The 19,868-nt window shown below is 41.2% G+C and overlaps 1 protein-coding gene across 3 annotated transcripts in view; it reads right to left on the bottom strand.

Annotated features, from left to right (window-relative positions):
• Positions 1 to 3,039: 3,039 nt before the first annotated feature.
• Positions 3,040 to 19,868, bottom strand: part of fgfr2 (fibroblast growth factor receptor 2) — a 34,357-nt gene continuing 17,528 nt past the window's right edge. For all 3 annotated transcript variants that reach the window (XM_008430326.1, XM_008430327.1, XM_008430325.1), the window contains exons 9-17: positions 18,802 to 18,941; positions 15,285 to 15,406; positions 14,167 to 14,277; positions 13,881 to 14,071; positions 13,222 to 13,344; positions 11,553 to 11,623; positions 7,941 to 8,078; positions 6,912 to 7,017; positions 3,040 to 4,628 (exon numbers count right to left, since the gene is read on the bottom strand). In XM_008430326.1, coding sequence (XP_008428548.1) covers positions 4,464 to 4,628; positions 6,912 to 7,017; positions 7,941 to 8,078; positions 11,553 to 11,623; positions 13,222 to 13,344; positions 13,881 to 14,071; positions 14,167 to 14,277; positions 15,285 to 15,406; positions 18,802 to 18,941 — 1,167 coding nt within the window. In that variant the 3' untranslated portion in view covers positions 3,040 to 4,463. The remainder of the gene's footprint in view (positions 4,629 to 6,911; positions 7,018 to 7,940; positions 8,079 to 11,552; positions 11,624 to 13,221; positions 13,345 to 13,880; positions 14,072 to 14,166; positions 14,278 to 15,284; positions 15,407 to 18,801; positions 18,942 to 19,868) is intronic.

The raw sequence follows: 19,868 nt of genomic DNA, 5'->3' as shown, positions 1-19,868 counted from the left end.
TATTAAGGAATTGTGCACTTAATGCAAACTTCTATGTCTTGCTGAAAACTTACTTGGAAGTTAGTTTTGTCTCCGTTCAAGTGTACTAAAATATTTTCGCTAAATAGACCAGAAATACTTAGTAAGATTTTGTGTTGTTGCAGTGTACAATTTGAGACTTTTTATGACAACCTTGCAGAAGCCTTAGTAAATATTCCCTAAATTATGAAAATGTTTAATAACTTTCTGGTGTTTATAATAATAATGTGAGGAAGAAATCTGAGATGCTTTGAAAAGTCGCCTCCTCCAGACTTCCTCCCTGAAGACATGCAGAGTTGAGAATTAAGGGTCAGCGGGTTAATCTTTGGGGCATTAGACGACCAGAAGCCATCCAAACGAAAACTCATTTAAGGGTCCGGCTGAGTGCCGTGGGTCATGTTTATCAGCTTAGGAGAAGAAAAATGTCTCTCAAATTAAATGAAGATGTAAAAGGTAAATGAGTGTTACGCAGATTTGTGTTAGATTTGCCCGTAAGGACAAATGCCCAAATCTTACCCCATGTTACAGGATGTACTGCATCAAATGAATGTGGGGTGATCTCTGAAAGCATCTTCTGAAAAAAGGACAGTCCTAATCCTCTGTTTGGTGTCCATGGAGTTCAGCCCTGCTTATGTGTACCATCAGCCTACAGCACAATAGACAGTCATTCCAATAAAAGTCTGAAAGCCAGTGTGGATATCCGGCTCTTTTTCTCCAAACTATCCCTTTAATGGTTTATCCCGCCACCCTTTCTTTTTACTTTCCCAATCCCCCTCCATTCCTTCATATTCTATGGAAAAAAAAGGAATGTCTCTCCGACTGAGTTTTCCCTCCCAGGTCCTTTTTTCAGGTTCCGGAAACATGAGGAGACACGTCTACTGGAGGGGATGAACCTGCTGGATGAGTGTTTGTTCAAAACAAGCTGCAGCTTGGTGATAGATAGAGGGGTCTCTGGGTTTATGCAAAAAAGAAAAAAAAAGAAATCAGTCTATAAAACACTTTGTTTCCTCACTAAATTACAATTTGCTGCAGCTTGCAGCTGCTTGTGGCCCAAATCATAAAACCACGGTTTTTATGGAGAGCTTCCTTCATGTCAGACTCACATATTTAATCATAGTAACATTTACCAGAAAGAGAACAGGCAAAAACATTAGCTACAGACAATCACAATTTACAAAGTGATTGAAAATGAACATCCAGCTCTTCTGTATGGACTCCTGTGGTTTGGGCCGATGCAGAGTTTGGTCAAATAGCTATGAAATTAAATACAGAGATTTATGTTCAACCACAAAGGGAATTTCAGTCACTTTACTGACTTATTGATGTTTCAGACTCTGTAGTCAGCAATTTTAGTTAGAAATGCTTCATTCTACAACTAAACACAAAAATAATCATGTTTTAAATGATTTACCCAAGACGTTTCTCACAGGAGGTGAGACAGGCACCTCCTAAAAGATCACGAAGCAATGCAAAATCAGTATCAGTTTAGAACGTATATTTATCACTATTTATTTAGAATTTATTTCATGTTTTTAATAATGGACTTTGTGAAAATTATTATGGAAGATGAGTTTTAATTTTATCATGGGGATGCACAGTGGCGCAGTTGGTAGAACTGTTGCCTTGCMKCAAGAAGGTTCTGGGTTCGATTCCCAGCCCCGGTCTTTCTGCATGGAGTTTGCATGTTCTCCCTGTGCATGCGTGGGTTTTCTCCGGGTACTCCGGTTTCCTCCCACAGTCCAAAAACATGACAGTCAGGCTAATTGGCCTCTCCAAATTGCCCCTAGATGTGAATGTGTGTGTGCATGGTTGTTTGTCCTGTGTGTCTCTGTGTTGCCCTGTGACAGACTGGCGACCTGTCCAGAGTGACCCCGCCTCTCGCCCAGATCGTTAGCTGGAGATAGGCACCAGCAACCCTCCCAACCCCACCAAGGGACAAGGGTGTAAAGAAAATGGATGGATGGAGTTTTAATTTTATCATTAAATGGGCAACCCAAAATAGTAATAAACCTCAGATCTAGATATTTAGAAAACAAAAAGCAAGGTTTTTGGTTTCTGATAGTCACAACTATTGGGCAAGAAGTAATTCTATAAATAATAAAAGTAAATCTCAAAATTACAAGTAAATATTTAAAAAAATATGTTAATAACTAAGCTTTCCCCAAAGGCATAAACATGAAATAATATGCCAAGTCTAACATAGAGGCTTAGATCTATTATATATGTTTATGCACAATTTTGAGTGAGTCTAAGTTGGAAATGTTTACATTGTTACTTGCACGTAAAATCAGCCATAACATCCTCTGCAGCAGCATAATCTACTTTTTATATTTTTAACATATTGTACTTTTTAATAAACGTCCCATAGGGATTGTGTGTCATATGAACTGATCTGATTAATGTCTCACACTCATGTATTCCTGAATTTCCCCTTTGAGGGACAATAAAGTTTCTATTTCTTCTATCTGCCACATGTGTAATATTGTGCAGGGTAGACAAGCAACCACTAAAACAGAGCATGGCCACATTTACTGCTGCTAATGAAACCCGATACCAGATCTGCTGTGATTAACTTAGATCAAATCAGGTAAATCAGCCGTTCGCTCTGCTGAATTAAATCTGTTCCGATAAGAGGAGATCAATGAGCCCATCCATGAACATATTAGGAAGGCCAACAAACCGTCTTTGGCTGATCCCTCAGACAGATCGCAACGCAAAGCGGGACCATCATTACAATTACAAGTTTCCTTTTTCATTAATGGAATTGCTTTGACATCATGCCATGAATTAAACATCAATTTAAGTGGATTCAATCTGCATCTGTGCTGAGCTTTGCAGTTTTGTTTTCAATCTGGGCAATCTAGATGTGTTCACTTATAGCTCCTTAGCAGATTTGTCCAAGTTCTTGGAGCCCAAAACATGAAATGAAACCTTTTAGGCATGTGTACAGAAAAAAATGTCGCTGGAAAAAAATCGAAACAAAGTCAAAAAGAGCAACTCATAGTCTGAGACAAGCACAGGTAGGTATATTTTCAACATTTATTCTTTGCAAATGCAGCACGAATGCCTGCAAAACAGCATCTTAATGTTGGTCCAGTAGAAAATAAAAACAGAAAACACTTGTTTTAATACTTTGCTTTTCATATTTTAATTTTGTCCTGGGAATTTTGAGTTTTATCTTTGTTTCAAATGAGGAAGCAGATTGCACATAGACATTTTCAAATTACTATGTCTTTTACTTATATATAAATATCCAAAGAATTTCATATCTCAAACCGCGGCAAACAAAACAAAAAAAAAGAGGATAGAAATGGCATCAATATCTAAATACGAAAAGGATTAGATGACTATAAAATGTACAGTTTTTAAAAATTTTTAACTTAATATTCACATTCATGTATAAAACTTACAAAAGCCGGATCTCTCCAAACTTCTAAAAATAGAACCTTTCTGTTAACTGTTGAAGGATTATTTTTAAATTACCATAAATTTAACGGTATTATTCCATATCATCAGCATTAATGTAATAATTTCCACCATCTTGTTGCTGTTTTTTTTTTTTTGTACTTTTTTGATTCATTTTTTTTAAAATATGTAACTCAATAAATTAACATACTAGCGCAGTCCCTGAAAGCCAATACTTAACTGTGTTACTGAGAAAGTGTGTGTGTGTTTGACAGAGGGTGTGTGAGGAGAAATATAGGACATCTGTCAGCATAACCTGCCTCATAAATGGGAGCAGGGTGTGGAGGTGGGGGTTGTTTCCAAGTCCATACAAAAAATAATTCATAGTAAATATATAATATATTTTTATACATATTTGAATATATTTACAAATATAGCCAGCACTTTTCATTACATTGTGGATTCCTTCTCCAGAATAATCAGGGATGTTTATCTAGAGAACTGGAAAAAAAAATGATGCACCAATATTACAAAATTAACAAGAAAAGTTTTTATATCTGCTCTCCTTGTATTCCTGTTTTGTTAGTCGGTGCTCCATATGCGAGTCCCTTTTCCTATTCGTCTTCTAGTTTCATGTTTTCTTTTTCCTTTGTTTCTTTTTTAGTTCGTACCAGTCCATACATTCCTCCAGGAGTAAACAAGTCTTGGAATGCCAGCCACTGCTACTTGATCACCAAGCAAGCAGCGCTGTGGAGCTTCTGGGTAGGAAGATGAGAACCGAAAGATGAGAAAAAGCTGCGTGTTTACACGAGAGAGGAAGAGGAGGCCTCAGGGAATGTCAGCTCGTCCAGTCAGTACGAAGGAGCTTCCGTAACGCGCTCCGTCCCCTCCGTTAAGACCTCAAGTGTTCTGAGTTGGTGTGTGGCAGTGCTAGTCCCCGATCGGGTCCGTTTCAGAGAAGGTGTCTGTGCTACGTGTGTTCAGCGACTGTGAGGTTGGGGCAGGCCAAGAGTCGGCTCAGGGTCCGAGCCGGCAGAGGCTCATCTCTTGGCGTTCCCGTTGATGTGCTGGTACTTGGGGAGGCAGGGCTCATCCGGCAAGGGGTCGTGGGAGAACACGGAGTCGTCGCCGGAGGAGCAGGAGCTGCGAGTGTCAGGGAAGCTGGGGGAATACTGCTCCGTAGGAGCACACAGGTCCAGATATTCCTGAGGACGCAGATAGAGGAGAAAGGGAGTGTTAGGAAAAAAATAATCTACATTTAGATAAACAACAAAAAAGTGGCACAGGATCAAAAGCAAACAGGAGAAAATAAATTGAGAGCTGAAACCGGGTCAGCAAGACCCGGGACTTTCCAGAGGAGGACTGGAAAAAGGGTGGGGGGGTGAGAACAGTATCACCTTCATAATGATATTTATCTGAGCCATACCAAATCACCCTGAGAGGATATAAAAAATGGAAAAGAAAAATAATCTTCAACTGGATACTGCATGAAAATATTTGTAGAAATAATAGGTAATAAATCGGATCTCGGGCTGCTGTCTGATCCAGCAGAGCTAACAAGAAAAGAAAGTTGACCTGATCGCACAGCAGAGCAGTTCAAGATGGGTTGGATGTTGAGAGCAAAACTGGCAGTGTATGTGGAACAACTGTGAGCCAACCAAGACATGAACCTGAACTGACAGGCAGGACAAGCAGAACATGAAAACAAGAGGCAGCCAAAGGACTTATTAGCTCTGAGGGAGCTGCAAAAATCCACAACTCAGGTGGGAGAGTCTGTTCACAGGGTAACCATTAGTCATTTATGGAAGAAAGTGATCTGGTCAGTTTACATAAATGTTAACCTTTTTGGCAGAGACACTGAGAACAATGTGAAGCAGAATCCCTGCCTGAACATATACTGTCAAAAATGGTAGCAGTAGCATCAGGCTTTAGGATCGCAAGATAACGGGACTCGGCCAGCTGTTTTCGAGCCAAAAACTGTAAACTATGCATATACCTTTCTGTAACAAAGGAGCTGCTAATGGATAGCTACCAATAAAATTTAATTGTCATCTCCTAAAGAAGCAGAAACAGGCATCTAGTAAATTTTAGGAGCAGAATTTTTTCCAAAGTTTTGCAGGGCTGAACGTCTGGAATTTTTTAAAATGGAATTTGAAACTTGAGTTTTAAATTGATAGTTGAGATTGAATTCAAGAGTTTTTTAGACCTTGCATACAGAATGCTTCTGATTGAATATAAATGTGTTTTTAAAAAAAGGCCAAGTCAAAGTCCAAATATTTAATTTGAACTCAGAGTTAAAAATTGATGTTCACAGAGGCTCTTCATCAAATCCTATTGAGTTTTAGCTATTTGGCAAATAAGGCCAAAAAAAATTCATACTTTGAGTGTGATGTTATCCAAAAAGATTTATAGCTGAAATTGCTCAGAGAAGTCACACAGGCTGACTACAAAAGCATGTAACAATTTTTAGATTCATATTTGGCTGAAACCCACATCTTATTTTCTTTCCACTTCACTATTTCGCAATACTCTAGCTTAGTCAGTCAGAAAAACAACGTATAGGAATACATTAGCGGTTGTAGCAAAGTATAATTTCCCTGAATTCTCTTGGAAACTGGGGAACAATATACTGGCCCTCTACTGCATCCTCTCCCATAACTTCAGTCAAAACAGATCTGAAACCTGGCCCTGAAAAGCTTGACATAAACAACAGGAGATGGTTTGAAAAAGAATCAAGAAGCTGGCAGGGCTCAGCTAACCGCCATGAAAAAGGAAAGATGAAAACCTCCAGAAATCCTGTTATTAATTTTTGACTCAGTCCAGTCTTGTGAAGATGTTTGTGTCTGTTGAGGCCCCCTTTTTCCCCTCTGCTTGTCTTTAATGGCTGTTACTGGGTCTCGCTGTGTGGATGAAGAGTTTTTGGGGTTTTGTAGAAAAAAGAGCACTGGCTTCCATTTTCCCAGCTCAACACGAAAAGGCTCATATTACTAAAGATCTCCACATCTGCCAGCGGTTTGGGGTAGAGGTGAAGGAAGGGGGGAGAAAAAGGGGCAAGAAAGGGGAGCTTTATTACATTTCAAAAGTTCGAACTCATAGTTGGGGATTTTGGCGTAAATACGCGAGGGTCTGACTCCGGAGCAGACCCGTCTTGACAGCTCTCTATTGGTGGCCTCTTTTTTAGGGAGACAAAGAAGAGAATGGAAAAAAGGCAACGAGGCATCAATGTGACGACTGGACTGCAGCAGCTCTGCTGAGCAGGGATCGGATCATCCAGTCATTTCTCAGTCTCATGTCAACCAGGCTCCATAAACTTTCTGGCAGTGCTCAGCCCAAACCTGGTATGGTCCTGCGTGTATCATATTTTGGTGTTTCATCACAATTAAATGTCTGTTTGGAAGGAAGGTACATGAGGCATGAATTGTGACCACCCAAAGCGAATGAGTTAACAGAGGAGGTTCTGGAGAGGCGTGAAAACCGGCTGGACTCACCTCATTCGTGTTCAGGGTGAGGATTCGATCCAGGTCCTCCACTAGCTGCTTGAAGGTCGGTCTCTGCGATGGGATGGCGTGCCAGCAGTCCTTCATCATCATGTACCTGAGTGAGGAGAAGATATCGTTTTCATGAGGAGTACACAATGGAATGAGAACACCGGTACTTTTTCCCTACTTTGTGTTGGTGGACAATTTGTGTTGGGCTAGTCATTTCTGAGACTGCATTTTATTTAGGTGGATCAAAGTAAAGAAGGGTTACACCAAAAGTATGTCACTTTTCAGCTTGCTATGAGTAAAACAATTTGGAAACAACTTCATAATAATAATTTATTGTGACGTTTATGTTGAACTATTGAGGTGATTTCTGAACGCAAATTGCTGCACTAGATTTTATTCATCACTATCAGAGCAAAAATTCATTGCGCTGGATTTTTTTGAAGAGTGGCAAATTGCATTCATACAAATTTGGTAAAACAAAATGTCCACTTCACTCCAGTACAGAACTGTTCATTATTTTGTGAATTGGTTCACAAATGAGTAACCTCCAAATGACTGGGCTGAATTAGATATTTCTTTTTACAGGTATCAATTTAAAACAGGCTGACAACAAATTTATGTCACACTATTCCTATTTTTACTTGTAAAAAGTTTTGTCACTTTACAAACTTATGTAAAGTCCTTAGATATTATAATGAGGTTTGTTGTTGCAATATGACAAATGTTCAAACATGTAAATACCTTTCTAAGGCACTGTAATAAGACAAGAATACCAATATCTGATTTATCTGCCATGTTTGTGCATTTCTCTGTGTATTCTGCCTTTGTCTCTTCACTTCTGAGGCCTTATTGAGAATTGAGACACTGTTGGTAAATGATCCCAGTTGTACAGATGCCTGACAGAGTCTCAGAGGCATTTTTAATATGCAAACGAGTCTCTCGCAGAGTCCCAAGGCAACGATTAATGCTAATTCAGAATATGGATTGGTTGGAAAAGATTTGGATTTTGGTGAAAAGTGTTAAACTTACAGCTCATTGGTGCAGTTTCCAGGCTTGTCCATGCGATGTCCCTCTTTGAGCAGCTTGAAGAGTTCTTCTACGGGAATGCCGGGGTAGGGTGAGCCCCCTAGGGTGAAGATCTCCCACATCAGCACCCCAAATGACCAGCTAGTGGGGAAAACAGGAAATATACATGTTTTATTTGCAGAAAAGATGTGGAAAGGTGAGATTTGTATGTAAATCTAAAGAGAATCCATTATATGGGAGCATTGGGACCACTTGGCAGATGATTTTCATCCTTTCAGCTGATTAATGGACAGAGGAAATGCAACACAGTAACATCAGTGGTGTCAATGCCCACTTTCTGTCCTCTAGTGACTTGTGGTGCAAAGCCGCTGGCAGTGCTGCTCGACTCTGATCTCAATGACGCCTTTTGTGCCCAGCTGGCTGGTTACAGAGCCTGGCATTGTCCAGCCGCACCAAACCAAAGCAAACACTGGACCACCCACAGCAGACAAAAGAGAAATAATCAACAAAAGACGTCCAGAGGCGGAGGTGGTGACTATTAATTATTAACTGCTTCCTTGCCTCAACTTCCTGTTGTTGAGCTCCACTTCTCAAATGCTAACTCTTCCTTCAGCGGCTTCATTATTGATGCAGCTCAAGGGATGCATTATTTTGTGCAACATAGTGTGCATTACCACAGACTTAAAGCATACCGAGCACATGAGTGGTTCAGCAAGAAAAGTCTGCAAAGACATGAAGGCATTTATCATTTCTTTCATCTGTTTACACAGTCAGCCGGCCAGGTCTGTTCTTTCCTCTATCAGTGCTTTGCATCTTGGCCCTTGTTGACACACTCGCCTCTCCTTTCTGTGACACTTTGTAACCATCGCTCAGCACTTGTCAGCTTGTTTAGCTGTCCAAGATGGTGTCCACCTGCAAGCAGCCATGACTTACAAAAATAAACACACAAACTCAGGGGGCTACTTAGCCGACCTGGCGTACTGCCTTAGTGGACAGCAGAGCACTTATGTGTTTCAGCCAGCTTCAAGCATAGATTATGTTTATGCGAGTCATTGAATTAATGAATGCCTCTGTGTAAACAAGGTTAGGACTGAGGACTCATCCATATCTCATCACATTTAAGTCATAATGTTACGTCATATGCTTCTCCTGCAGGACTTTCTCACTGCTGCCTAAAGGCAACGTAGATGTGAATGGTAAAACTATATTATGTAAATTGGTGGATTACTAGAGATGCACACAAATTTGGCTGGTGAGTGGAAACAAAAATCCAATTTACAGCTCAGTCGGCCCAGACTGTTGGACAGTCAGTTTGAAAATACGAAATGCGGTCTTTACTCAGTCAGTCAGTAAATACACCATGACTAAGTGATAATAGGTCTCACTAACTACAACAATCTTTTAGTATAGAGGTTGTGACTGAAGGAAGAAGAGTTAGGTTTTAAGATTGGCTGGTGTTGGCCAATATTTTCCTGTTCTGGTTCATGACCAAACCAAAGCACTATAAGGTCGCACTAAGAAAAACAATTCAAGGGTGTGTCTGAATCATGAACTGCAGTCTCCACAACATTCAGTCTGCTTGGTTGACGAAGGATCTGGCCTGCAAAGAGCTGAAAGGAGCATGTGTGAAATTTGTTTTACTCAGATTTATTCCCGCCCTAGCCTCAACAGAAGTCCTGTCTCCCTCTTCATCTGCTACAGCTACAAAGACAAAAATCTTGAGACACTAGACCGTCCTCTGAATGTGGGTAAAATCAGGACACATATGTGGGATGAATTTGGAGGTATCTTTAAATTTGGACACCCTTTGTTGCATTGCTGTGACTTAATTGGCCATTTAAGGTTGCAGCACAAGTCAGACTAACCACTTTCACTCTTTGGTGTCGAAGCGGTTCCCGAAAGAAGAGCATTACAATTAGGCTGTTTTCATCTCCTGGGAAGTGTTTGAAAATAAAGTCAGAGAAAACATAAAAGGCGTAATGAGCTTTACACTTCTGGAACAGGAAGGTTCACTGGTTGACAGCAGTTGCTCTGTTTTATGAGCATTCAAACCTCTTCTGTCATGGTGTGTGCTGAATTTGTAAATGTTGTCGTTCTTTAGAAAATCTTAAGAGTTAAGACAAGTATCGATGTTCTCTAGGGAATACAAGAATCAACTCTGGTTTACAGTACAGATGCTGTGAGATGACATCTTAAAATGTCATCTCATCATGTATTACAGCAACTCACACAATGTGACGTCACCCCTCTCCAAACAAATCGTTTATAACTGCTCGAAGCTAACAAAAATATTTTAACTGCTGTTAATAATATTTACAATAGTAAAATTAATGCTAGTTAAAGTACCATAAAATAAAAAATAAAAAAACAAAGTTGGAAATTGGCCAATAAAACTGATCTCAAGTGAAGCTGAAGTCTGGCTCTCCGTAACCCTCCTGCTCATACCTACACTCTCCAGAGCTGCTCCGCTGAGCTCATTTGTTACAACCGCAGAGGGGGGAGTGTCATTGCAATTCATGTATTCATTTAATCTGATGTCATGTATAGATCGCCTGTGCCTTGTGCCGTTTGATTCAGCTCCGCCTCCTCCCGCACACGCACAAAAAGCCAATTACTAAATGTGAGTGATGAATCGTAATTAGGGGTGAGCCAATACAGAGCACTGCAGCGATACAAACACACACACACTCCCTTTCTCCTTAGCTCTCCTGCGTTATTGATTGGCGAACATGAAGGACGTGGTGTGTGTACACAGATTCTTTTATGTGCACACAACGACCGCAGAGGGAAACCAACTTAAAGCGCTTTCCCTGCGTTAATTGAGATGTTTTGTGCGCTACTGGTGTTTGGCTTAAGTGCACATAGCGAAAACCTTTCGCTAGGGTCAGCATGCGAGGTCAGCATTTATCTAATTGCCACATGCGCTTTTCTGCCGCCAGTGTCTGGAGCAGAAACTTCAAACGACGCTGTCAGGACGCATGAGACTCAAACACCAAAAATAGAGGGATGCTCTCGCTTTGTTCTGTTTTTAGAATGAATACTCTTGATCTTAAATAAAACGAGGAAGAGACAGAGACAGGTCAACGATTCACATACCAGATGAAAGAAAGTAAGAATGCTGGGATAAAAGAGGAAGAGGGGGAGTTATTTTGATGGTGGAGCCAGTCCAAAACGATGAGCAGCAGCATGTGCAGAGTTTTGCTGAATGAGGAGAAGAGAGCGAACCAGGGGGGAGAGTGAATGTAGGCCCGGAGCATTGTTGTGTTCAGACTTTGGGTAGAGGCCCGAAAAGGTAGGGAGACTTCCGAGCCGAGCGGGAGAAGCAGGAGGAGAGGAGGGGTTCTGGTGGACTTCGGGCTCCTTCCAGGCTCTTTGAAGCCAGTCAGATTAGTAACACAGCATTGGCTACAAGTCTAGCGTGAAATCCTCACTTTTGCCACAGACTGGCCAACACCGGCTCCCTATAGCCAATCAGCCCCACAGTACCCGAAACCCCCCCCCCATCCAAAAACCCAAGATAGCACAAAAAAACTTAATCTCACTTAAATCTGATTGCACAAACAAGGAGCAGTGATCACACACGCCACACTAGCTCGTCTGTAGCCTTGTACTCACACATCACTCTGGTGTGTGTAGACCCGGTCAAAGAGCGCCTCTGGAGCCATCCATTTAACCGGGAGACGACCCTGAAAACGCAAACACAGAGGAGGAAGGTTAACTGAAAACCAAGCCATAAGCAGTCCTTGGAGTCCTTATTCCGGGCCTCATCAGCATCTTTACAATTATTCACTAAAACAGACTGAAATGTGAGAAGAGCCTCGGGATTAAGGATGTAAAAGAAGCGCCTGTCTGGGAGGGGAATTCCCAACGGAGCGTTTATGCTGTTTAAGCAACAGAGGTGATAAACAGGGTCACGGATAAAGGAGAGTTTATCTCTGTGTGCCATTAAAACAGGCCGAGAGGCTAAGCATTCTTGGCAAGGTCAAAGTATGCATTACCTTAACGGTAAACTTAATTTCATGAGCTGAATTAACTAACTTAAAAAGTGCATCAGGTTCAGTTCTTACATACAGAGCTTTATTACTATTCACATTAAGAATAGTCCACTCATAAATATAGTCCACTAAAGTTAAAGTTTTTCTCATCTTGTCTCGTGAGTGCAAAAGGAGCTTGAATCATCTGCCGACCCGCTCTTCCACCTGAGCTCTGGATTTCTGCAGCTGCTCCAGAGATACTATGGGTCTTTTGACTGCTTCTCTGATTATTGATCAGATGTTCAAAGCTTGGAATATTGCTTTATAATCAAACGTAGCTTTAAAATTCTCCACAATCTCTCTCCCTGGTCTGTGGGCCGTGTTCATTGGTCTTCGTGTTTGTTCACTAGTGTTCTCTATCAAATCTCTCAGGCATTCAGAGAACAGCTGGATTTATACTGAAATCAAATTACACACAGGTGGGCTCTGTTTAATAACTAGGCAACTTCTGACAGGGTTATTGGATTTTAATCAGGGATATCATGGTTAATAGGGGTTGAACACAAACACACATGAGTCTTTTAGATTTTTATCTACATAAAACTGTATTTTATCTTTGTAGTTATAACACGATAAAATGGTTTGAATAACTTCGCAGTGCCGAATACATATAGTTTATAAAACAAAAGCAAAGCAGACATAAACGTTTTATTTGGTGGCACCAAAGAATAAAAAGTAAAAATTGATGGCTCAGTCAGATCCTAACAGATCATCGCTGGAGCCGTGGTTATTGTCCCGGTGCTCACCTCCATCATCATCGTCAAATACTGTTGTGGTTGTCAGCTAGTTCTCAGCATGATCGTGCATGCAGTGAAAAGGCAGTCATGCATATTAAATGAGGATGTGCAGGCTGCGCTGTTCTGTGGTGGGAAAGAAAGACACCACTGGGCCACTATGGAGATGTCAGTTATGTTTAGTCTGCTCCCTCTCCCTCCCCCCCCGACTCTCTCTCTCCGTGTCTCTTTCGGGGCTAATTGTGTAAATGTTGATGAAACCAAAAGAACAAGAGACTGAGGGGGTAAACTAGGCATGGTCCGGAGAAGCACTACATTCAGAGCCTGCCTGGGAACCTGTAGCTTCTGCCAAGACACCAGCAGAGGAAAGGGGTGAAGCAGAAAGACGAGGGGAGGGAAAAACACAGAGAAAAGCCGAAACCATGTGAGCGGATTTCGCACTGTTTGCAAAAAAACACTCTATAAACTAACAACCTAAACCTTTCAGAGTGCAGCATGCACGTTGTGAGAACTTACATTGGTCGTCTTTTTATAGTAGTCGATGTTGTGGACGTCCCTGGCCAGGCCGAAGTCAGCGATCTTCATGACGTTACTCTCTGTGACCAGGACGTTCCTGGCTGCCAGGTCTCTGTGTATACACTGGGATGGAAACAGTGGAAAAATGAGGTAAGGGGAAGAAAAATGGGATGGTCAAAGCGAGGGAAAAAAGTAAAAGCAGGAGAGGGGTCAGGTCCATAATTATTTGGACAAATACACGACCCCACATAAGAACATGGCTGGAGATGATTCATACATAGCCAAGCATACTGTAAATATGTAAAGACCAAAGTATGTGTGCGTGTCAGACAGTCACATTCCAACAGTGAGAGAGAGCGTGAGGCTGGATTTGGCCAACAGGGCTGTACCCCCATTGTGAGAACCTCCCAATTCTTCTGCACAGAGGGGCTTTTGTCGTGCAATGGGAGACAATACAGGGATTGGGGCAGGGGGTATGAGTAGTGTTTTCAGGGGACCATGTTCCCACAGGGACGCACAAACAAGCTTCCGACGTAAAACCCTCCTGGATGCTGTTGTTAAGCCCTAAGTACTGAGTACTGGCACAGAGATGTATCACAGCAGCCAGGGGGCTGGAAGGTTGACATGAAAGTAGGACGTTTCGCCTGTCCTCCCCTTACCTTTTGAGATGCGAGGTACTCCATGCCCCGTGCCACCTGATAAGTGCAGGAGACGAGATCTTTGAAGGTGAGCAGTTCATCGGAGACACGGGCGATGTCGTAGGAGTACTCCATGCCGGGAGGACGGCGGGCTCTGAGGTACTCTCTGAGGTTGCCTTTGGAGGCATACTCTACTATCACATATAGGGGACCTGCACAAGCACAAGCCACAACAAATAGGTGTTCAAACCCCATCTTGAACAGAATGTATGTAATGTATATTAAATTAAAACATTGGTCTCCTCACCGTCTTGTGTGCAGGCTCCCAAGAGGTTGATGATGTTCTTGTGTTTGCCGATCATCTTCATCATTTCCATCTCTGACACCAGGTCAGAAAGGTCCTTTTCTGTGGCATCGTCTAACAACAGAGAAGTTTACAATCAGAGAAATAGACACAGAGACGGTTAAACAAGCGTCTCTGTTTAATCGTTTGACTTTAAACTAAGGGTGTGTCCGGTTCCACAGAAACTCGTCTGGAAGGTGACTGTGATTAGGCCAGGATGACAGACATCGTTGGCTAAAGTTACAGCTCCTCACATAGAGTACAAAGGCTTTCAGAGGTAAAAGGAAGGGTGATGTGGGAAATAAACTTCATTGAAGACAGAGGAAGTTTACCAATACACTAAGATAGTCAATGCAGCATTGCGTGCATTCTTCAGTACGATTACAGTAACTTGAGTCACTGTTAAAAGGACTGTACAGTGGAGGAAGGTACACAGGACCTCTGCTGTACCTAATCGTACTGTGCCCTGCAACCCCAAACCAGTCCAGCCCCCTTCTCCTGCTTTCATTAATCACAGCAGCTCTCTTAATGTGACTTGCCTCATTGTTTAGATGCTGACTGAGCGCTACCCAACTGCTGCTTTGGGGTCAGGTATGCGACCGCCCCTAACCCTTACCAATCCGACCCACCTTCCTCAAGCCGTCAGTCAGCAGCCACCAATAACAAGTAATAACGCCAGCCTAAGGCTCCACCTTGCACCTTTGCTGAACCCTCGACTGCAACATAAATCAGCCAAAGAAACGTTCTCATTTCAAGACAGAATGAAGCAGAGTAGATCTAAGCTCCGAGGTCTGACCTCAAGTCACATGTTTAAGAATGAAGTGAGACTTTGATGGTGCAACAAACAGAGACTAGATATGATATAAGATATGATACCATTTTACATCATACCACTCCTACTTGTTTAAATCCTTTTAATAAAATGCAAGGCTAATTGGTCTGAGTTTAATCTGAAAATATGGAGCATATATGTCAGTCCTGCCCTTAACCCGATGACATCTTCTAATTACTGTGATACAATGAAACTGTGGTATTTTAACTCATGGTTAACACACAGCAGAATCTCATAGAAATCCACTCACCTTTCAGCATCTTCACTGCAACAGTGACCGCATCCTTGGGTTTGTCCTTATCGATGCCCAGAGCTTCGGCCATCACAACCTGACCGAAGCAGCCTTCACCCAGAGGTTTGCCAAGGGTCAACCTAAAAGAAAATACAATGTTAAAAAAAAAACAAAAAAACAACTGGATGCTGATAAATTCAAACGGTCCACGTAATAGGCCTTGCACTGACTCCCACTCTGCAGATATAAACAAGCAGGGCGAAGTGTGGGATCAAGATAGTTAATGAAACCAGGCACAGAGCCACACCCATCTATCATCCCTTCTGTATTTCAATCAGATTCTGTTTGTGGGAGTGCTTTTCTGGCTCGGTGAAGTTTTTGCCAGAACAGTAGGTAAGAAGACACACATGGCAGAGATAATCTCTTAATAAACCTGAGTTGAGCCACTCTTTTGTAAACTATTTATCCTGTCTTGGCATGTTCCAGTATACAATTATAAGTCTTTGCAAAGGAGGCAGCTCAGCCCTGACATATTAGCCTGTGATGGATGAATTTCTGTCTTTCTTTTGCAACTAAGAAGTGCTGATTAACCTTTTTTTTTTTTCTTTTTTTTTACATTACCAGCGAACTGTAAAGCAGCTCTAGGGAAATATCAGATTGGATTGAGACTCTGCAAACATCAATTCTCAATTGGCTTAAGGTCTTAGATTTTGACAAGGGGACGAATATGCTTTGATTTAAACCAGTCCATTAGAACTTGGGCTGTTTCGTGAAGCTCCGCCCTCCTTCGTCCTCCCGAGTCATCTGCAGCATCAAACAGGTTTTTCTTCCAGCATTGTTCTGTATTTATCACCGCCTAAAGTGTCCTCCCTATAACTCTGACCTGCTCTCCTCCTTCATAGGTTTGTGGCTACTCTTTCCGATCTTTATGAGGTGCTGAAAATTTGGGATAATGCTTTGTAAAAATAAACCAGCTTTAAACTTTTCCACAACTTTCCCACTGAACTCTTCTGTCTTCCTTGGTCTTGATGATCCTGTTTGTTCATTAATGTTCTCTAACAAACCTTTTGAAGAACAGCTGCATTTATTATGCTTATTTTCAGTCTACTCACTAATTAGGTGACTTGTGAAGACAATTTATTTAGGGCTGTCAGCGTAAGGGGGCTGAATGCAAAGGCAGGTCGCACTTTTTAGATTTGCTTTGTTAAACGACACGTTGAAAACCATGTATCATTTCTACATATGTTACATGTTACATGCCTGTTACATACGATCTCAGTGAAACAAAAAAAAGTTGGTGATTGTGACATAACATGTGGAAACGCTTAAGAGGTGGAAATATTTTCTGCATATTTTAATAGTTAGCCATGCCATGGGGTTTGATATTTAACTTTACTACATGTTCTCCTGCGACTATTCAGAGCTGAAGCACCGGTCAGGCCCCTGAACATGCAGTATAACTCGGTGCTTTTTATTTTGATTGACCTAAGTTGGTCCCTCGCCTCATAAAGCCCACTGTCCACGCTATCTAAACATTCACAGCACAGCGCTAAGCCGAGAGGCCTGAGGCTGGCGCCCTGCGGTAGTAACACAATCCCCTATCTGTCCACTCACACTTGCCACACTCAATGGCAGGCATTCTGTCCATCCGGCCACACATAATTGATGTTATTTTTTTCCTCAGCCTGAACCACAAAAGTTAGCATTCCTCAGCATTTTACAATCCCAACATGATCCTTCAGGCGCTGGAATGACAGGCAGGGCATAAAGACCCAAACAGAGAGGAAGACCGAGATTTATTTTTTGCAAAGTTAAAACAGCCTCCATTTAGTTTTGGTCGTGAATTAAAATCGTAAAATTTAATCAATCCGGCATGCAAATACAAAGTCGAGCATTACATCAGAAGTGCGGTTTTTATTGATAAACAATTTCAAATTTTATGAGCCAGGGTTTTTCTTTTTTTGTTTTTTCTTTTACAGGCATTCTAGCAAAAGTTTCAGGAATTTCCCTTATTCTTTTAAACGCAGAGCCTCAGTTTGTTTTTAAACTTCCCTAACTCTTACAGACTCACTAAGTCCACCCCGAAGCTTATCGCCGCAACTGACACACTGAAACCTCAGCTGAGCTAATTCCTCTGGTATGACAGAGAGCAAACACTCCTCGCCCAAACATGCAGATGAAAGCTGTGAATACCAGCCACTAATTAGCACAACTTCGCTCTCTACGAACAGAAGCGTGCGATACGGAGGCTTTCGGTGAGGGAGAGAGGGAGGAAAGTTTAGCTGCTGTCCTAATGATGGGGCGAGTTTCACACCAGATGAATCAAAAGCTTTAATCTCACCAGGGCGTCAATCCCCAAATGGAAAAATATTTTTTTAATTATTTAGCAGCTGTTTTAAAGCACTAAACGCCGTAAACAGGTAGTGAGTGCCCGCACTCTCCGATTCCAGATTTCACTAAGAGGATCCTTTCTAAAGTGATACAGCTGACTTTCATTAGATTAAATATGATCTAAAAGTTAACTTATTCCAGAAATTAAGTAAAAATAACCTGAAACTTATACATTATATACATTACATACACACAGAGTGATATATTTTAAGCTTTAACCCACAAAAGTTCATTTTGCAGAGTGTTAGTTCCAAGCATACAACTGGAAAGTTTAGTGGAAGGAAAAAGTGTTGTTGAAAAAGGCAGCAGCTTTGAGAGGATTGCGAAGGAAAGCCAGTTAAAATTTATCGTATTTCTCTTATGCAACATTCGAATGCTTGGTGTATATTATACGTAATATTCAAGTATTAATTTACTACAAACTTTGTTAAACTTTTCAGTCATATTTTAATTCATTGACAAAATAAAACTGGTGGCACCTTGGCTACCCTTGGTGGTAGCCACGGGTAGCCAGGAAGAACTTTGCAGCACAAATTTTTGCAAGGTAAAAACTAACAGACTAACTGTGATGGAAACGAACACTAAAAATACCAAACTTCAGTTGATGCACTGCAGAATATTTCAATAACTCCCTCTGCAAACTGGAGGGGGAAACTGCGAACCAAGAATAAATGCTGGAAGCTACTTCTGCTGTGCACCATTTACATCTCAACATATTCATTACAGTATCTTGTGTGCCACTGTGTGTGTAAAAATTTATATTAAAGTAAAAAAAAAACATAAATTTTTCACAGAAGAGAGCAGAAACCTTCTGATCTGTTTTCAATATGTGTTTAATGATAATGTGTTTGCGACAGGTGTTGCTTTAACCTAAAGGTAGAAATCTGTTTTGGTCTTCACCCTTCTTATACTATCTGTTACTTCTGCTGCTAATAAAGTTTAAGAACAACCTGCACCATCCACTTTTAAATTAAAGCTGTAGTGGATCAGCATTTTCTACTGTTTCATGTTTTATGCAGAAACTCAATCTGATTTACATAATTATGGCTTTGAAAGCAGAAGACGTACAATTAGGAACGTGTTACAAGTTGCATTTAATAAAGAACAGAAGCTACAACAGTGGGTTTTAACAGGCCGCTCTTACCTGTCTCTGGCAAATTCCCACAGTGGATCCTGTGGAAGGTCGTACTCGGGGATTGGCTCGTCGGGCGCAGAGCTCCGCCGCGTTGTGATTCGCACCAGAGGGGTGTTTGAGTTCATGGATGAGCTTGAATCTGCCGACACCTATAGGAAAAAAAGATATTGGCTGATCACCATAATCTGGGTTCGTAGGCCAGATAAAGCTCCAAAGCATCACTAGAGGAGTTGGAAACCTGAGGCATGAATTACACCGCACAACCTGTTAAATATTCAATCACGCCTGCGTCTCACAGTGAATGTTTACTAGTCGTGAAGTTTCTCCAAGGCAGAGATTCGATTTCATCTGTGTTAAAGAGGTGAGCAGCTACAGTAATTCTTGATGAATTTGTGTTAATTGCTGGTGAGCCTGGGGCTTTAAGCGACGCCCTCTGCACCCTAACCTTACCTTGACTCTGGAATCAGTCTCCTCCACAGAAAGTAATCCAACACTCTCTGAACCTTTTGGTTTCCCTTGAGGTTAAAGAAAGTTCCACACTTGGAAGGAAAAACGTCTGGCTGCAGTTTTCTGCAGCTGTGTTGACTTGAACAGAAATGCATGCCCTCTGAATGAATCTAGGTGTGGATCCCTTGAAATATCTCCACAATATGTCATCCAAGTACATCTCAATAAATTACGAGATCATTGAAAAGCTATCTTATTTCAATCATTCAATCCAACAAGTTAATCTTATGGATTAAAATATATTATACAATGATATATTTTAATCTTTTTTCTATCAATTAATAAAATGCATTTAATCTATATTTACAGAAATGTAGACATGTTTTGCACAACATGTCTAGAATGGCTGGGGGTCTTTAATTTTTTTAGACATTAATTACTTTTATTACTGTCTCTGATCTTCCTCTTTCTGATAAAGCACAGTTTATTTAATATTAATAGTAATAACACATTTTATTAATAATTAGGCCTACATCTCGAGACTTCAATGAGCTAAAATAAAAAATGATAACGGATAAACTAATAAATAAGTAAGTAACTAAGTAAAAATGATCTTAAGCTGCATGTGC

The sequence above is a fragment of the Poecilia reticulata genome, linkage group LG15 (assembly GCF_000633615.1).
Source record: "Poecilia reticulata strain Guanapo linkage group LG15, Guppy_female_1.0+MT, whole genome shotgun sequence".
Lineage (NCBI taxonomy): Eukaryota > Metazoa > Chordata > Actinopteri > Cyprinodontiformes > Poeciliidae > Poecilia > Poecilia reticulata.
The sequence above is the reverse complement of the archived record's forward strand: the minus strand, read 5'-3'. Positions and strand labels throughout refer to the sequence as shown.